Here is an 11,055-nt window from a genome sequence, read left to right on the forward strand (position 1 = left end):
GCACTAAATTGAGAGGTGTAGTACTGCTAGTAAGGATAATACAGCAGAAAACAGTGATGTACCTTTCTTTTTGAATCACACACATTTATAAATACAGGTGCAAGCATTTATTTTTCAAGTGTTGCACGATACAAAAACATACAATTACACTACAAACAGTCTGTACAATCACTCAGTCATTAAAATGGGTCAGAGGCTCCTGCTGTCTTCACACTGTTTACATAGTCCAACACAGAGTCCCCGGTGTTGTTAACATCAGGATAACAAAACTGCAGTGTGTGTGGTCAGCTGTTGGCTGAGCCCTCTGGCTCTGGAGATTGCAGGAACTCGTAGGGATCGTGAACCATTTCAGACTGGTCACCAACACCCAGGTGTGATGGGCTCCCTGCGGATAAGAAAGAAAACATGGGTCTTGTGTTGTTGCAACGTACAACTGGAAAGCAAAGAAAATGTAACAGAACAATGGATATGTACACATTTAATAAGACAAAACTATTCAACAGTAACTCAGATGTATTAGCAGTGCTCCTTTTTGAGCACCTAATTTATTAGTCCTGCCCCTTTACCTAGGTGGTGCTGATCCCTCTCTGAGGCATTAGAGAGGGAAGACAGGTTAGACGAGGGTCTGGAGCCGACCCTGTCTACCTGAGCCTCCTGGAACTCCTGCAGGAGTTTCTCTGTATCGTCAAAATGCTGCTGGCCCTCCTCATTCCCTGGTTCTTTTTTCACGGTTTTGCCTGATAGAGAAGGATGGAAGGAAAGATTAGAAGGCGAGGGTTTCGATGGGATAAAGGTGTTAACATGGCTATTATGTTCTTTATTGCTGCAATTCCAAACACTTAACTGCTCTTATGCTTATTGTGACCATTAGTATTATCACATTAGCATAATCAGAGTATATTTACACAGGCTCCACCTTTCTCATATTATTAGCTTAACTGTGTTATGACTGAATTACTAGTGTACATGTAAATGCAGCCATTCAGAGGAAAATCACCTAAAGAGTTTAGCATGGACATTTCCAGGGACATATCAGGATAGCTCTTCATTGACATAAAGTCCAGGACTGAACCGCTGTCTCCCAAGCCAGTGCTATCTGACATCTGTAGGTAAACACACAGTGTGAGTCAGACAATCGAGCACAAGGGGAGGAGAACATTATTTAAATTACACAATTGAGGTTTCGTTTCATCTTTTATAAGCTACAGCATACCTGCATGTCACAAATGTTGGACTTGGTTTCGTCAGGTTTCAGCATTATGTTTCTTTTCTGAAGAGAACAGAATTTACACATGTCAGCTCTACATCGCAGAAAATAAAATGTAAATGGTCAGGACAATCTCACACAGGTGTAAGTGATGGATAAATCTGATTCAATTCAATAATAACTGCTTTAGTGCAGGATATATCTTCACTGACATAAAGTCTGATACCTGTCGAATCTGACTGACTGATTTAATGTGGTCGCCTGCAGTCATCTTGTCCAGAAGTCCATCAACCCAATGCTTGGTAACACTTCCACAGCCCTTGACAAACTCTTGTATACTTAAGAATGTGATTAAAAGAAAAAAAAGTAAAAATTAAAAGCTAAAATAGAAGATGCTTTTATCTCTGGTGAATTTAAATATCTTAAAGCTTTTATCTAGAAAAATCTGTATCCTACCTCAAAGCACACTGTACACCAGTGTCATCTCCATAGGCTGAATAGAGCATGTCGACCTCATCAGGCAGCAGGTCTGGAAAGACTGAGTTCTTCTGAAGAGTCTGGATATTGTAGGCACTGCTCAGGAAGGTCACTATACAGATCAACACAATAGCAGAACCAATTGTGAGGCATAAACTTTAAGGCAGTTTTTATTGTTGTTAAATTAATTAATGAATTAATATAAATAAAAACGAACAAACACACCTTTGTGTCTCCTGTCATCTTTGAAACCCAAGGTTGTTAATCCAGGCAGAAGTTTATTTGACAGAGAACTCAAGTCCACTTTATGGGTCTCTTCTTCTACAAAGGAATTAAAAACATGTTGCTCCTTAAACAATCACTACATGCACTGCAGATCTTGTAAGAACACAGGTTTTGAAAAATGTTTAGAAGGCTGTGCAATGATAACAAACCTTCAGCATCAGGATCAAGTTGATTTACAACAGTATATAGAAGAGAACTGTCTAACTCTTTATGCAAATAGCCAATCTGAAAACACAGAAAGCAGAAAATATATTGTAAAAATGAAATTTGCATACTCACATGCTTGGTACTATGGAAGCATAATACCACTGTGTAATTTTATGTCACAAAATAACTATGGTTTATACTTAGGCGTAAAATGGAATTTATATACAAAAGCGGGGAAAAACCTTGGAGTTTGGCATGTATCTGTTAATGCGATCCCGAGCTTCATCTGCAGAATGTTCAACGAGAGCCAGAACATGCTCCTCTGCTGTACTGTCAGTCAAACTGCAAGCATTTCCCTCTGGTTCATACAGGTAACTGAGGAGTGAAGTGAACAGAAATGACAATGGTACCAGATTATTTAACAGTGTTGTATCACAAAGTATGCAATGCAGGATCTCCCTACTGCCACATGGAATACCTGATGACTTCCTTCATATCTTTGACTGGTTGTTTCTTGGATTTCTTAGCTGATTCCACTGGAATGGGAATTATCTCTGCAGGAGGCAGATCTGCAGGCAGGTCTTCATCTCCTAAAATGGCTGCTTGCTGGGTGAAATCCATATCTTGCATGAACGACATGCTGCGCTTCAGAGCCAGCAGTCGTTCCTGTACACAGAGTTGAAGAAAGAAAAAGAGTAACATAACTTATTATTATGACATTTTGAATTCCAACCTTTTATGACATAAAAATATTTTATTCATTCTATTTTAAATTTTCTATTAAGCAGTTGCAGATTTTCAGATAATTCACAATACAGCCAAAATCAAGATATTAGGGAAATGGACTTCCTGTACTGACACTGAAAGAATTATTTGTAAGTTGCTTAGCCGCTGTGAACTAGAAAATGTCAGTGCTTTGAATATTCCATGATTCACGGACTATGACATATCTATCAATCTATCACATAAATAAACACAGGACAGCTTTATATAAGGTTATAAAGGGTTATAAATATTGCATAAATTGTAGTATGATAAATTTGTCTTACCTTGCTCATCATCTTGAATCCTGTATGGAGAAGCTTCTTGGCAGCCTTATAGTAGACGGTCTCTGGGCGGTTGTACACCATAGCATTATCACACATCAGTTTAAAATCTGCCTATAAGGCAAGAAGTTTCCCAACAGGTATAAGGGAAAATGTTTAGTTATACTGCTATCTTGAACTGAATCTCAATATATTTGATATTCAAAATCCCACATCTAAATTTGAACTATCAAACTATCCTTACCTTGAATTCTGTTACTGTGTTGTACTCATTGTTTCTAATTTTGTCCTTCATTGTGCTGAAGTCCATAGGATGTTTGATGATCACTGAGTAACCAGGGGCAATTGCATCTGTTACTGGAAATGCAAAGAATCCATGGGGGTCTTTCCTGGAAAGATAAGTGATCACTATTAGTGTTATCCAGTACAGCACCAACCTTTTGACTTATTTAGACAATTTCCTCATTTGTTCATGCCAAGACATGTTACCTGTCAGGTCTTTCTTCTGATGTGATTCAATAAACTATGCATCACAGTGTGACCTTATTTACATTTTATATATTAAAATCTGCCGTGAATATATCAGCAATGTCTCAGCCACTCACTATCCACCTTTCAAATAATAGTATACAACACAAGCTCACATCTGTGCTCACAGACATAGTACATGCTAAAATGCATAAAGACAAAAAAACTAGAGCCTGAATAGGCAGCAATCATTAATACACACTATTTAACATACAGGTGTTGTCAAAAATAAACAAAATGCAAATGTTGCCATTTTAAGAGACATATTGTGGCTGGAGGAAATCAAAATGGTCATGACAAAATGGCAAACATGAAGACTCATCCTGTGGGAAAAGTATCAATGAGCCAGCTTATTTTCAGGCTGTAATCTTTGCTGACTCTCTATCATCTATATTAGTGGGATCAGCCTACATCTATTCATGAAAAGCACCTATGAATTAAAAAGTCAGAAAGCCAACATTAAAGGTGGAGTAAGACTATGACATGAAAACAGAGTTTCTCACCTTTGCAGCTGCCTCAAAAAGTGCTCCAGGAGTAGTTGGCGAGGAGTGGACTCATTTTCTTCATTGAGCAAATAAAAAACAAACGAAATAAAAGATATTTTTTGAAATAATTATGTGAATTACAAAATGTAATTTATGCCTACAAAAGAACTCTGGTGCTGTGCTCAACGAGAGGCCCAGTTACCTTGTTGTGTCCTGCAGGCTCTGACCGGTCTGTCTCCTTGTTGCTCTACTTCTATTTTTATGCTTGGGTGAAACTCCTCCACTTCGGACTCTATCTCAAACCTTTCTTTCTTCTTTTTCTTCTCCTCTGGCTAATGAGACACATACATGATGTTAATGACTTGTCAGAGTAATTAATAATAATCCATTGGTCATATTCTGCAGTTTAACTTAGGTCCCTTACCTCTAATGAAATAGTTATACTTTTCGTCAAAGTGAAAGGTTCAACAGGCCCAGCAGGCCCAGCAGCACTAGCAGCAGCTGCAGCTGCCTCTGATTCATTCTGTTCCCGTTCTCTCTTCTTCCTCTTCTCCTCCTAAAGAACAAGATAGAAGGATAAAAGCAAATGTTTGCAGCACTAAACACTCCATCAATCACATGCAGACATAAACTTCTGTGAACTAACCTTCCGCCGTCTCCTCTCCTCATCGTCAACATACTTGTCTTTATCTTTTTCAGACTTCTTCTTCTTCTTTTTCTTTTTCTCCTTGTGGCGTTCTCGCTCATGATCCGACCTATCATCATAGTAGCTGGAATCATGGCCTGAACCGGACAGTTCTGTCACCTCACTTCCTCCAACTTTGAGCACAAGTTTAAGGGGCTTCTCAAGTGCCTTGTCCTCATAGTCTACAATCAAAACAAACAAGATGAAGGAGACAACAATCACAGTGTAGACTAAAAAATTGTATAAGCAGGAGGTGAGCATGGGTAAAGATGCTGTCATGACTGTAGATGCCAAATAAGTTGTGCATTGCAAAAAACACTTTAAGTGAAATATAACATGGTATCTAACTGAGTACCATACACTACTCATTACAACTTACATTCACTTCCAAAATACCAACAATTTCCACAAGCTGATTACTCAGGATTTTATCAGGACATTAAAACAAACAGTTGAAAAGTGCTGTCGATGGATGAGCACTGTTTCATTATTAGGGTAGATTTAACAAAAACTGTTTAAATTCGCTGCCTTTGCTGGCTAGGCTAACATTGCTAACATAAAGCTAGCTGGAACAAAAGCGTTGCGGTAACAAGATGATAATAAAACGTGCATTCTGGTACCATCAACTGTTCTCCACTCCGGTTTATGTTTCTTGTGCTTTTTCCCCATTATTCCGTATTTATATCCGAAGACTTATGTTTATTATGGTTATGTTGTCACTGGTCGCTAACGTTAACAGATCTTTGCAACAAACAAGCTAACTAGCCGCTGGCGGATGTGTTACCTCAAAACAAGTGATGTATTTCCGGAGTAGGAAAGCAGCGCGGTGGGTTTGATTCACTGTCGGATTTATGACAGCACAGAGGACCGACATTAACTTATTTAGTACCAGCTCTTAACAACTTAATTAACAACCTGAATGTTGAAAGGTATGGTGCCAGATTTATTGATGCAGGGAACTGTTTACCTCCACTTTAGGGGTGATGCTAACTGATAGATCCGTGGATGTTAGCCAGCTACATAAGCTAGCTAAGTTACAGCATCGCTAACTTAACTTGGTAAACGAAAAAAGTACATTATCGTAGTTTATCAGTTGTGTACACTGCTAAACAATATATTTGTTCTTCATACGAAGGATGTTGATGTTAAAGCTCTAAATGTCTCTGTCTACAGTTTTATATGAATGGACGGTGACAGAATGGAGATGGGAAACCAGAAACAAAACATCAACGTGGAAGTCCATGTTAAATCCCACAGGTGAGTTAGAAACCTAGTTCAAACATGTCTTTATCTAGATTTAGATTTAGGATACGTAAATGCAATATATTAAATGACATTCTTGAAACGGATGCATCCATATGCAAACTACTGCTGCAGGACATGCAGCTAGTCTAAAGTATGGCGTACACTAATCCATCTCAAGAACTACAATATTGGGAATTTCTTTCACTAATCAAGAAGTGACACTCTCATAAATATAAATATATCAAGCCTTTTGATATTTTCATTTAGATTATTAAAACTTATTACAAAAATCAGATATAATAAAAATATATATATATATTTATTTTTAGATTTTGGTATAAACAGACAGGGGGAGCTCCATCCATGTAACACATCAGTGAATACTGTATGGACTCTACAGTAGGCCAAACCACCGAGTCAACCACACACACACACAGGAACACATACATACATTTTAGATGATTACAACCTTCAACAGGGACACAGTCAGGTAGAACCCAATACCCTAATAATCTGTTTATATAGTAAAAAGTATGTTTTTTCCATTTGGGTCCTTGGACTCTGTAATAATTTGTTTGTTTTTCTGTTCACTTACATGCCTTACAACAGTAATGCGTTTTTGGATACAAATGACTAAAATAAAAATATTTTATACTCATCCTTATACTCATAAGGATGATTAAGACTTTTTTCCCTTCTTTTTCAAAATTTTAAATTTCAGCACAGCCCACCTGTCTGAGGTAAGGACACACGTCGTGGCTCTACTAAATCGCCACAGCATGGTTTTTGGAAACTATAGATGGACAGAGTTTGATGAGGACTTTCTTCGAAAACATGTGGAATCTGTGGCTATAGTTGATATTGAGAATTTGGTAACACAGGTCTGTCTCATTTCTAAACATTTTCAATCCTTTAAAACATAGATTTTTTTTTTTTAAATAATAACAAAGTAATATCTCTCTGTCCACTCTTTTTTCCCCTTATTCAGCCTTTGGATTTGAATAGCTGCTCTGTTTCTGTTCACATCTTCACTCTGAATGAAGATGGACCCAGCATGCTCAGTTTGGAGGACGATGAGGAGCTTTCAGCAGCCAATCACTGGCTGCTGCCAGCAGGTGATACTGGTCATTGTGGAGGATAGCACATTGAATAGAACAACATATTTAGAAAGTCTTGCTGTCCTATTAGTTTGATGTATTTGCACCTGAAGTCAGAGTGTAGTTCTTTATGGAGATAAAGGCCAGTGTCAGTTCAGTTTATGTGCTCAGGGTGTCCATTTGTATGCTCAGCACGGTATAAACCTTCAAATTGTATCTACTGTGGAGAAAAAACTCAAATTGCTTTATTTATTTTAGTATTCAGAGTATTTCCTAATGAAAATATTGAGAACATTGGGCGAAGTATTCATTTAGAGGCACGACTATATTGACGAATGTGTCAAAAATATGTAAAAATCTAGCATCTATTAGCATGTTAAATGTTTGTCTAAAACGACATCTCGATTTTTTTATAGCCGAATTCCATGGGATTTGGGAGAGCCTGGTATATGACAGTGGAGTCAAAACGCAGGTAAAGAATAAAAACAGCAGTTGAGAGATGAGAGGAAGTGATTGTGTACCTTTTTTATGTTGCTCACTGTCATGTTTTTTTCAGCTCCTGGATTATGTCACAACTACAATTTACTTCTCAGACAAAAATGTCGACAGCAACCTGATTTCTTGGAACCGCGTTGTTCTACTTCACGGTAAATAATTAGTAATGGTGACATTCTTTAGTTGAGGTTATGTAAGAGATGCTCTGCATAAAATAATTAATTTATTGCGTTTTGCTTGGCCATATTCAGGGCCCCCTGGCACAGGGAAAACATCACTGTGCAAAGCTCTTGCACAGAAGCTGTCCATCAGAATGTCCAGTCGGTAAGGAAATCTTTATTTCAGTAAAACTGCACTAAATTCACCTGCTCTTTTAATTTTTTCAAATGCTCTTGTCCCTGCAGGTATTCTTATGGGCAGTTTGTTGAGATTAACAGCCACAGCTTGTTTTCAAAGTGGTTTTCAGAGGTACAGATGGGCTTCTTTATGTTAAATACTTTAATAGGAGTAAATATGTACGGGCAGATAGTTGTGACTTTTTTTGAGAGGTAATAAAAACAAATCTGTAGTTTGTTGTTTTGCTTGTACTTTTATTTATCTGACAAAAGTACAAAAAACATCTTCAGTGGGAGGCAGAAAGAGAAAAGTCAGATGGCACTGATTATATTTTGGAAGCTAATCACGCCTCTTTGTTACAGAGTGGCAAGCTCGTCACAAAGATGTTTCAGAAGATCCAACAACTGATTGATGACAAAGATGCTCTTGTGTTTGTTCTGATTGATGAGGTACAACACTGCTTGTTGGAAACACCATTGTAATTGGAATAGGTCTAGTGTGGACCCTTGAAATTCCTTTATTCTTGTACTTCTGTGTTGATTTGCTCCTGTATTTACTGGAATAGCACAGAATACCTTTCAATTCACTTGTTGTACCTTAATTTTCCCACGTTCAGAGGTGTTTCTGCTCTCCCTTTTGTGTACTACTGTATTTTACTGTGCGTAGGTGGAGAGTCTGACTGCGGCTAGAAATGCCTGTCAAGCAGGAACAGAGCCATCTGATGCCATTCGAGTGGTCAACTCCGTCCTCACTCAACTGGACCAGATCAAACGGTCAAAAAGCTATCGTAATTGAATACACTTACCATCAGACTTTAATGTTTGCACAGCTTTTCTTTGTATTTACATTTGAGCTTATATTCCAGACATTCAAACGTTGTCATCCTGACGACATCCAATGTGACAGAGAAGATTGATTTGGCGTTTGTGGACAGAGCTGACATCAAGCAGTACATTGGACCCCCATCCGAGAAGGGCATCTACAACATTTACCTCTCTTGCCTGGAGGAGCTCATGAAGGTAACTGAACAAGCCAGTGACAATTAACATTTGTTTTAACAAGTCTTTTACATACATGTTTCCTGTCAGTGTCCCTTTCAGTCCTCATTGCAAGGCCACTGCTGATTGTAGCTTTGTGTGGATTTGACTGTGCTATGTGCAGTGTCAGATCATCTACCCGCGGCAGCAGCTGTTTACCATGTTTGAGCTCGAGACGATGGGCTTTGCAGAGAGCGAGGTGTCTGAGCACAGTCTGAATCTGAGGAAAATTGCTCTGTGAGTACAGCGTAACGCCGTAGCACGTCGCACCTTGTGTGCTGTGGTCATAATAATCCAGTGTCGGTCATAAGTGACACAGACAGAGACTAATGTTTTTTTCTCTCTTTTTCCAGTAAAAGCAGAGGTTTGAGTGGAAGAGCACTTAGGAAGTTACCATTTCTAGCTCATGCACTGTTTGTGAAGGTAAGTACTTGATTTTTATTTATTTATTTATTTCCACAGTGCAGTTTAAAAAAATATATATATTTTTTTACATTGTTTGTATGCAGACGCCGACAGTGACTCTTGAGAAGTTCCTAGAGGCAATGGGCCAAGCAGTGGATAAACAGAGAGAGGAAAAAACTAACCTGGTCAACGGTATCTGAACTTAATGCAATTCTGAGCTCTCAGTCTTATGTGCTTACATTTCTTTTATGAAGCTTAACCGATTTATCTGGTAGCACTACAATAAATCTATTGCAAAGTAATGTTTTAAAATGTAAAATTCAGGTAATTCTGTTGGTGCTACTAGCTCAGACCATGGTGGTTTCAGTAAAGGCAGTTTGTTTTAAGGTGGACCCAATTCTTGAACTGTGTGAATGTGTTATTAACGGTTTACTCTGTTCTCATTTTCAAAATTGTTTATTTTTTTGTTTGTTTAATTTATGTGACATGCAGCTTTAACCTTAACAATGCCAGCTTCTTTGGTTCCCATGTTAAAGGGAAAGTTCAGAATTTTTTGGCATCAGCTACATACATAGTATCCGTGGATAGTTTTCTTATAAATTTCCCATTGAAATTGTACATTTTAAGAAAAGCAGTTCCGCGATGGGTCTAAAACCTCAAATCTTCTACTCATCATTACTGACGGAGAGTCTGATAGCTCAGAGATGTCTTAGACTGAACTAAGGTCCACCGTATGTCAAAAATAAATCAACCATCCCCTTAACATGTTTTTTTTTTTTTTTTTTGTATAGTGCCACTCATGTGTTTATGTTTTAAAAAGGGACGTTTCTTGGTCCATTAGTTCAGAGAAAATGCAAGTTTTTAATTTTCTGCTCCATATTTATGCTAACAACAGATCGTCTGTATTCATATATTCATTACAGTTTTATTTTATATATACCTTTATAATAAACAATATTGTTTATCCTTCTATGTGTTTTTGAAATACTGAAGCTGAAGTAGATCATTTTTTTAGCTTTCACACCCTTTTGGCCACCACTTGGGGGCGCTCATATTTTGCCATTTAGCTTTGTGTAGAAAATACTTTTTTAAAATACTGTATTTTGTGAGATATATGATAATTACAATAAGGGCAATATATGAACGTGCACACAGCAATGACACTAGATTGCAGTTTACCTTGTGTTTGTCTCAAGTAACTCATCTATGAGTAAAATCACAAACCCACCTCTAATATAAAATGTTCATTGGCTGATGTGGAAACACAAGTGGCTGCTCCAGGTTTCACGTAAAGTGTAGGTATGTAGTGAACACAGTGAACCTCCTTTATCCGAGCTTATTGCCTGTGAATTCAAAGTAATATATAGAGAGTATGTCTGACTTTGTTGTTGCCTCTAATTTAACATATAGGCAAAACTGCTGAAAGATGATTTGGCTTTGAAATGCGTCACTCAGATGCACAGTTTACATAAACACATCAGTGACTCCAGCGTTCGTATGAACATGCGATGCATTCTGTGAATGCTCTGCTGCTTTGCATGTCAACCGCCGGGTTCAAACAATGTGTCCTTTGTTTGTTG

At 37.9% G+C, this 11,055-nt stretch overlaps 2 protein-coding genes across 2 annotated transcripts; one reads left to right on the forward strand and one right to left on the reverse strand.

Moving 5' to 3' along the window:
- Window positions 1-102: 102 nt before the first annotated feature.
- brd9 (bromodomain containing 9) lies at window positions 103-5,633 on the reverse strand. Its single transcript, XM_026373090.1, has 17 exons — window positions 5,481-5,633; window positions 4,822-5,042; window positions 4,600-4,731; window positions 4,378-4,507; window positions 4,194-4,251; window positions 3,407-3,551; window positions 3,166-3,276; window positions 2,595-2,782; window positions 2,359-2,491; window positions 2,119-2,194; window positions 1,910-2,005; window positions 1,664-1,796; window positions 1,434-1,545; window positions 1,214-1,270; window positions 998-1,103; window positions 567-737; window positions 103-385 (listed from the first exon to the last, which is right to left on the reverse strand). The coding sequence occupies exons 1-17, from the start codon at window positions 5,527-5,529 to the stop codon at window positions 285-287; spliced, it is 2,019 nt and encodes a 672-aa protein (XP_026228875.1). The 5' UTR covers window positions 5,530-5,633; the 3' UTR covers window positions 103-284.
- Window positions 5,634-5,664: 31 nt separating this feature from the next.
- Window positions 5,665-10,410, forward strand: trip13 (thyroid hormone receptor interactor 13). The gene is made up of 14 exons (XM_026373091.1): window positions 5,665-5,789; window positions 6,034-6,117; window positions 6,827-6,986; window positions 7,094-7,220; window positions 7,619-7,674; window positions 7,759-7,849; window positions 7,949-8,021; window positions 8,102-8,165; window positions 8,396-8,482; window positions 8,700-8,806; window positions 8,899-9,052; window positions 9,195-9,307; window positions 9,424-9,493; window positions 9,580-10,410. The coding sequence occupies exons 2-14, from the start codon at window positions 6,044-6,046 to the stop codon at window positions 9,673-9,675; spliced, it is 1,272 nt and encodes a 423-aa protein (XP_026228876.1). The 5' UTR covers window positions 5,665-5,789; window positions 6,034-6,043; the 3' UTR covers window positions 9,676-10,410.
- Window positions 10,411-11,055: the final 645 nt, after the last annotated feature.

This window comes from Anabas testudineus, chromosome 16 (assembly GCF_900324465.2).
Source record: "Anabas testudineus chromosome 16, fAnaTes1.2, whole genome shotgun sequence".
Taxonomy (NCBI): Eukaryota; Metazoa; Chordata; class Actinopteri; order Anabantiformes; family Anabantidae; genus Anabas; species Anabas testudineus.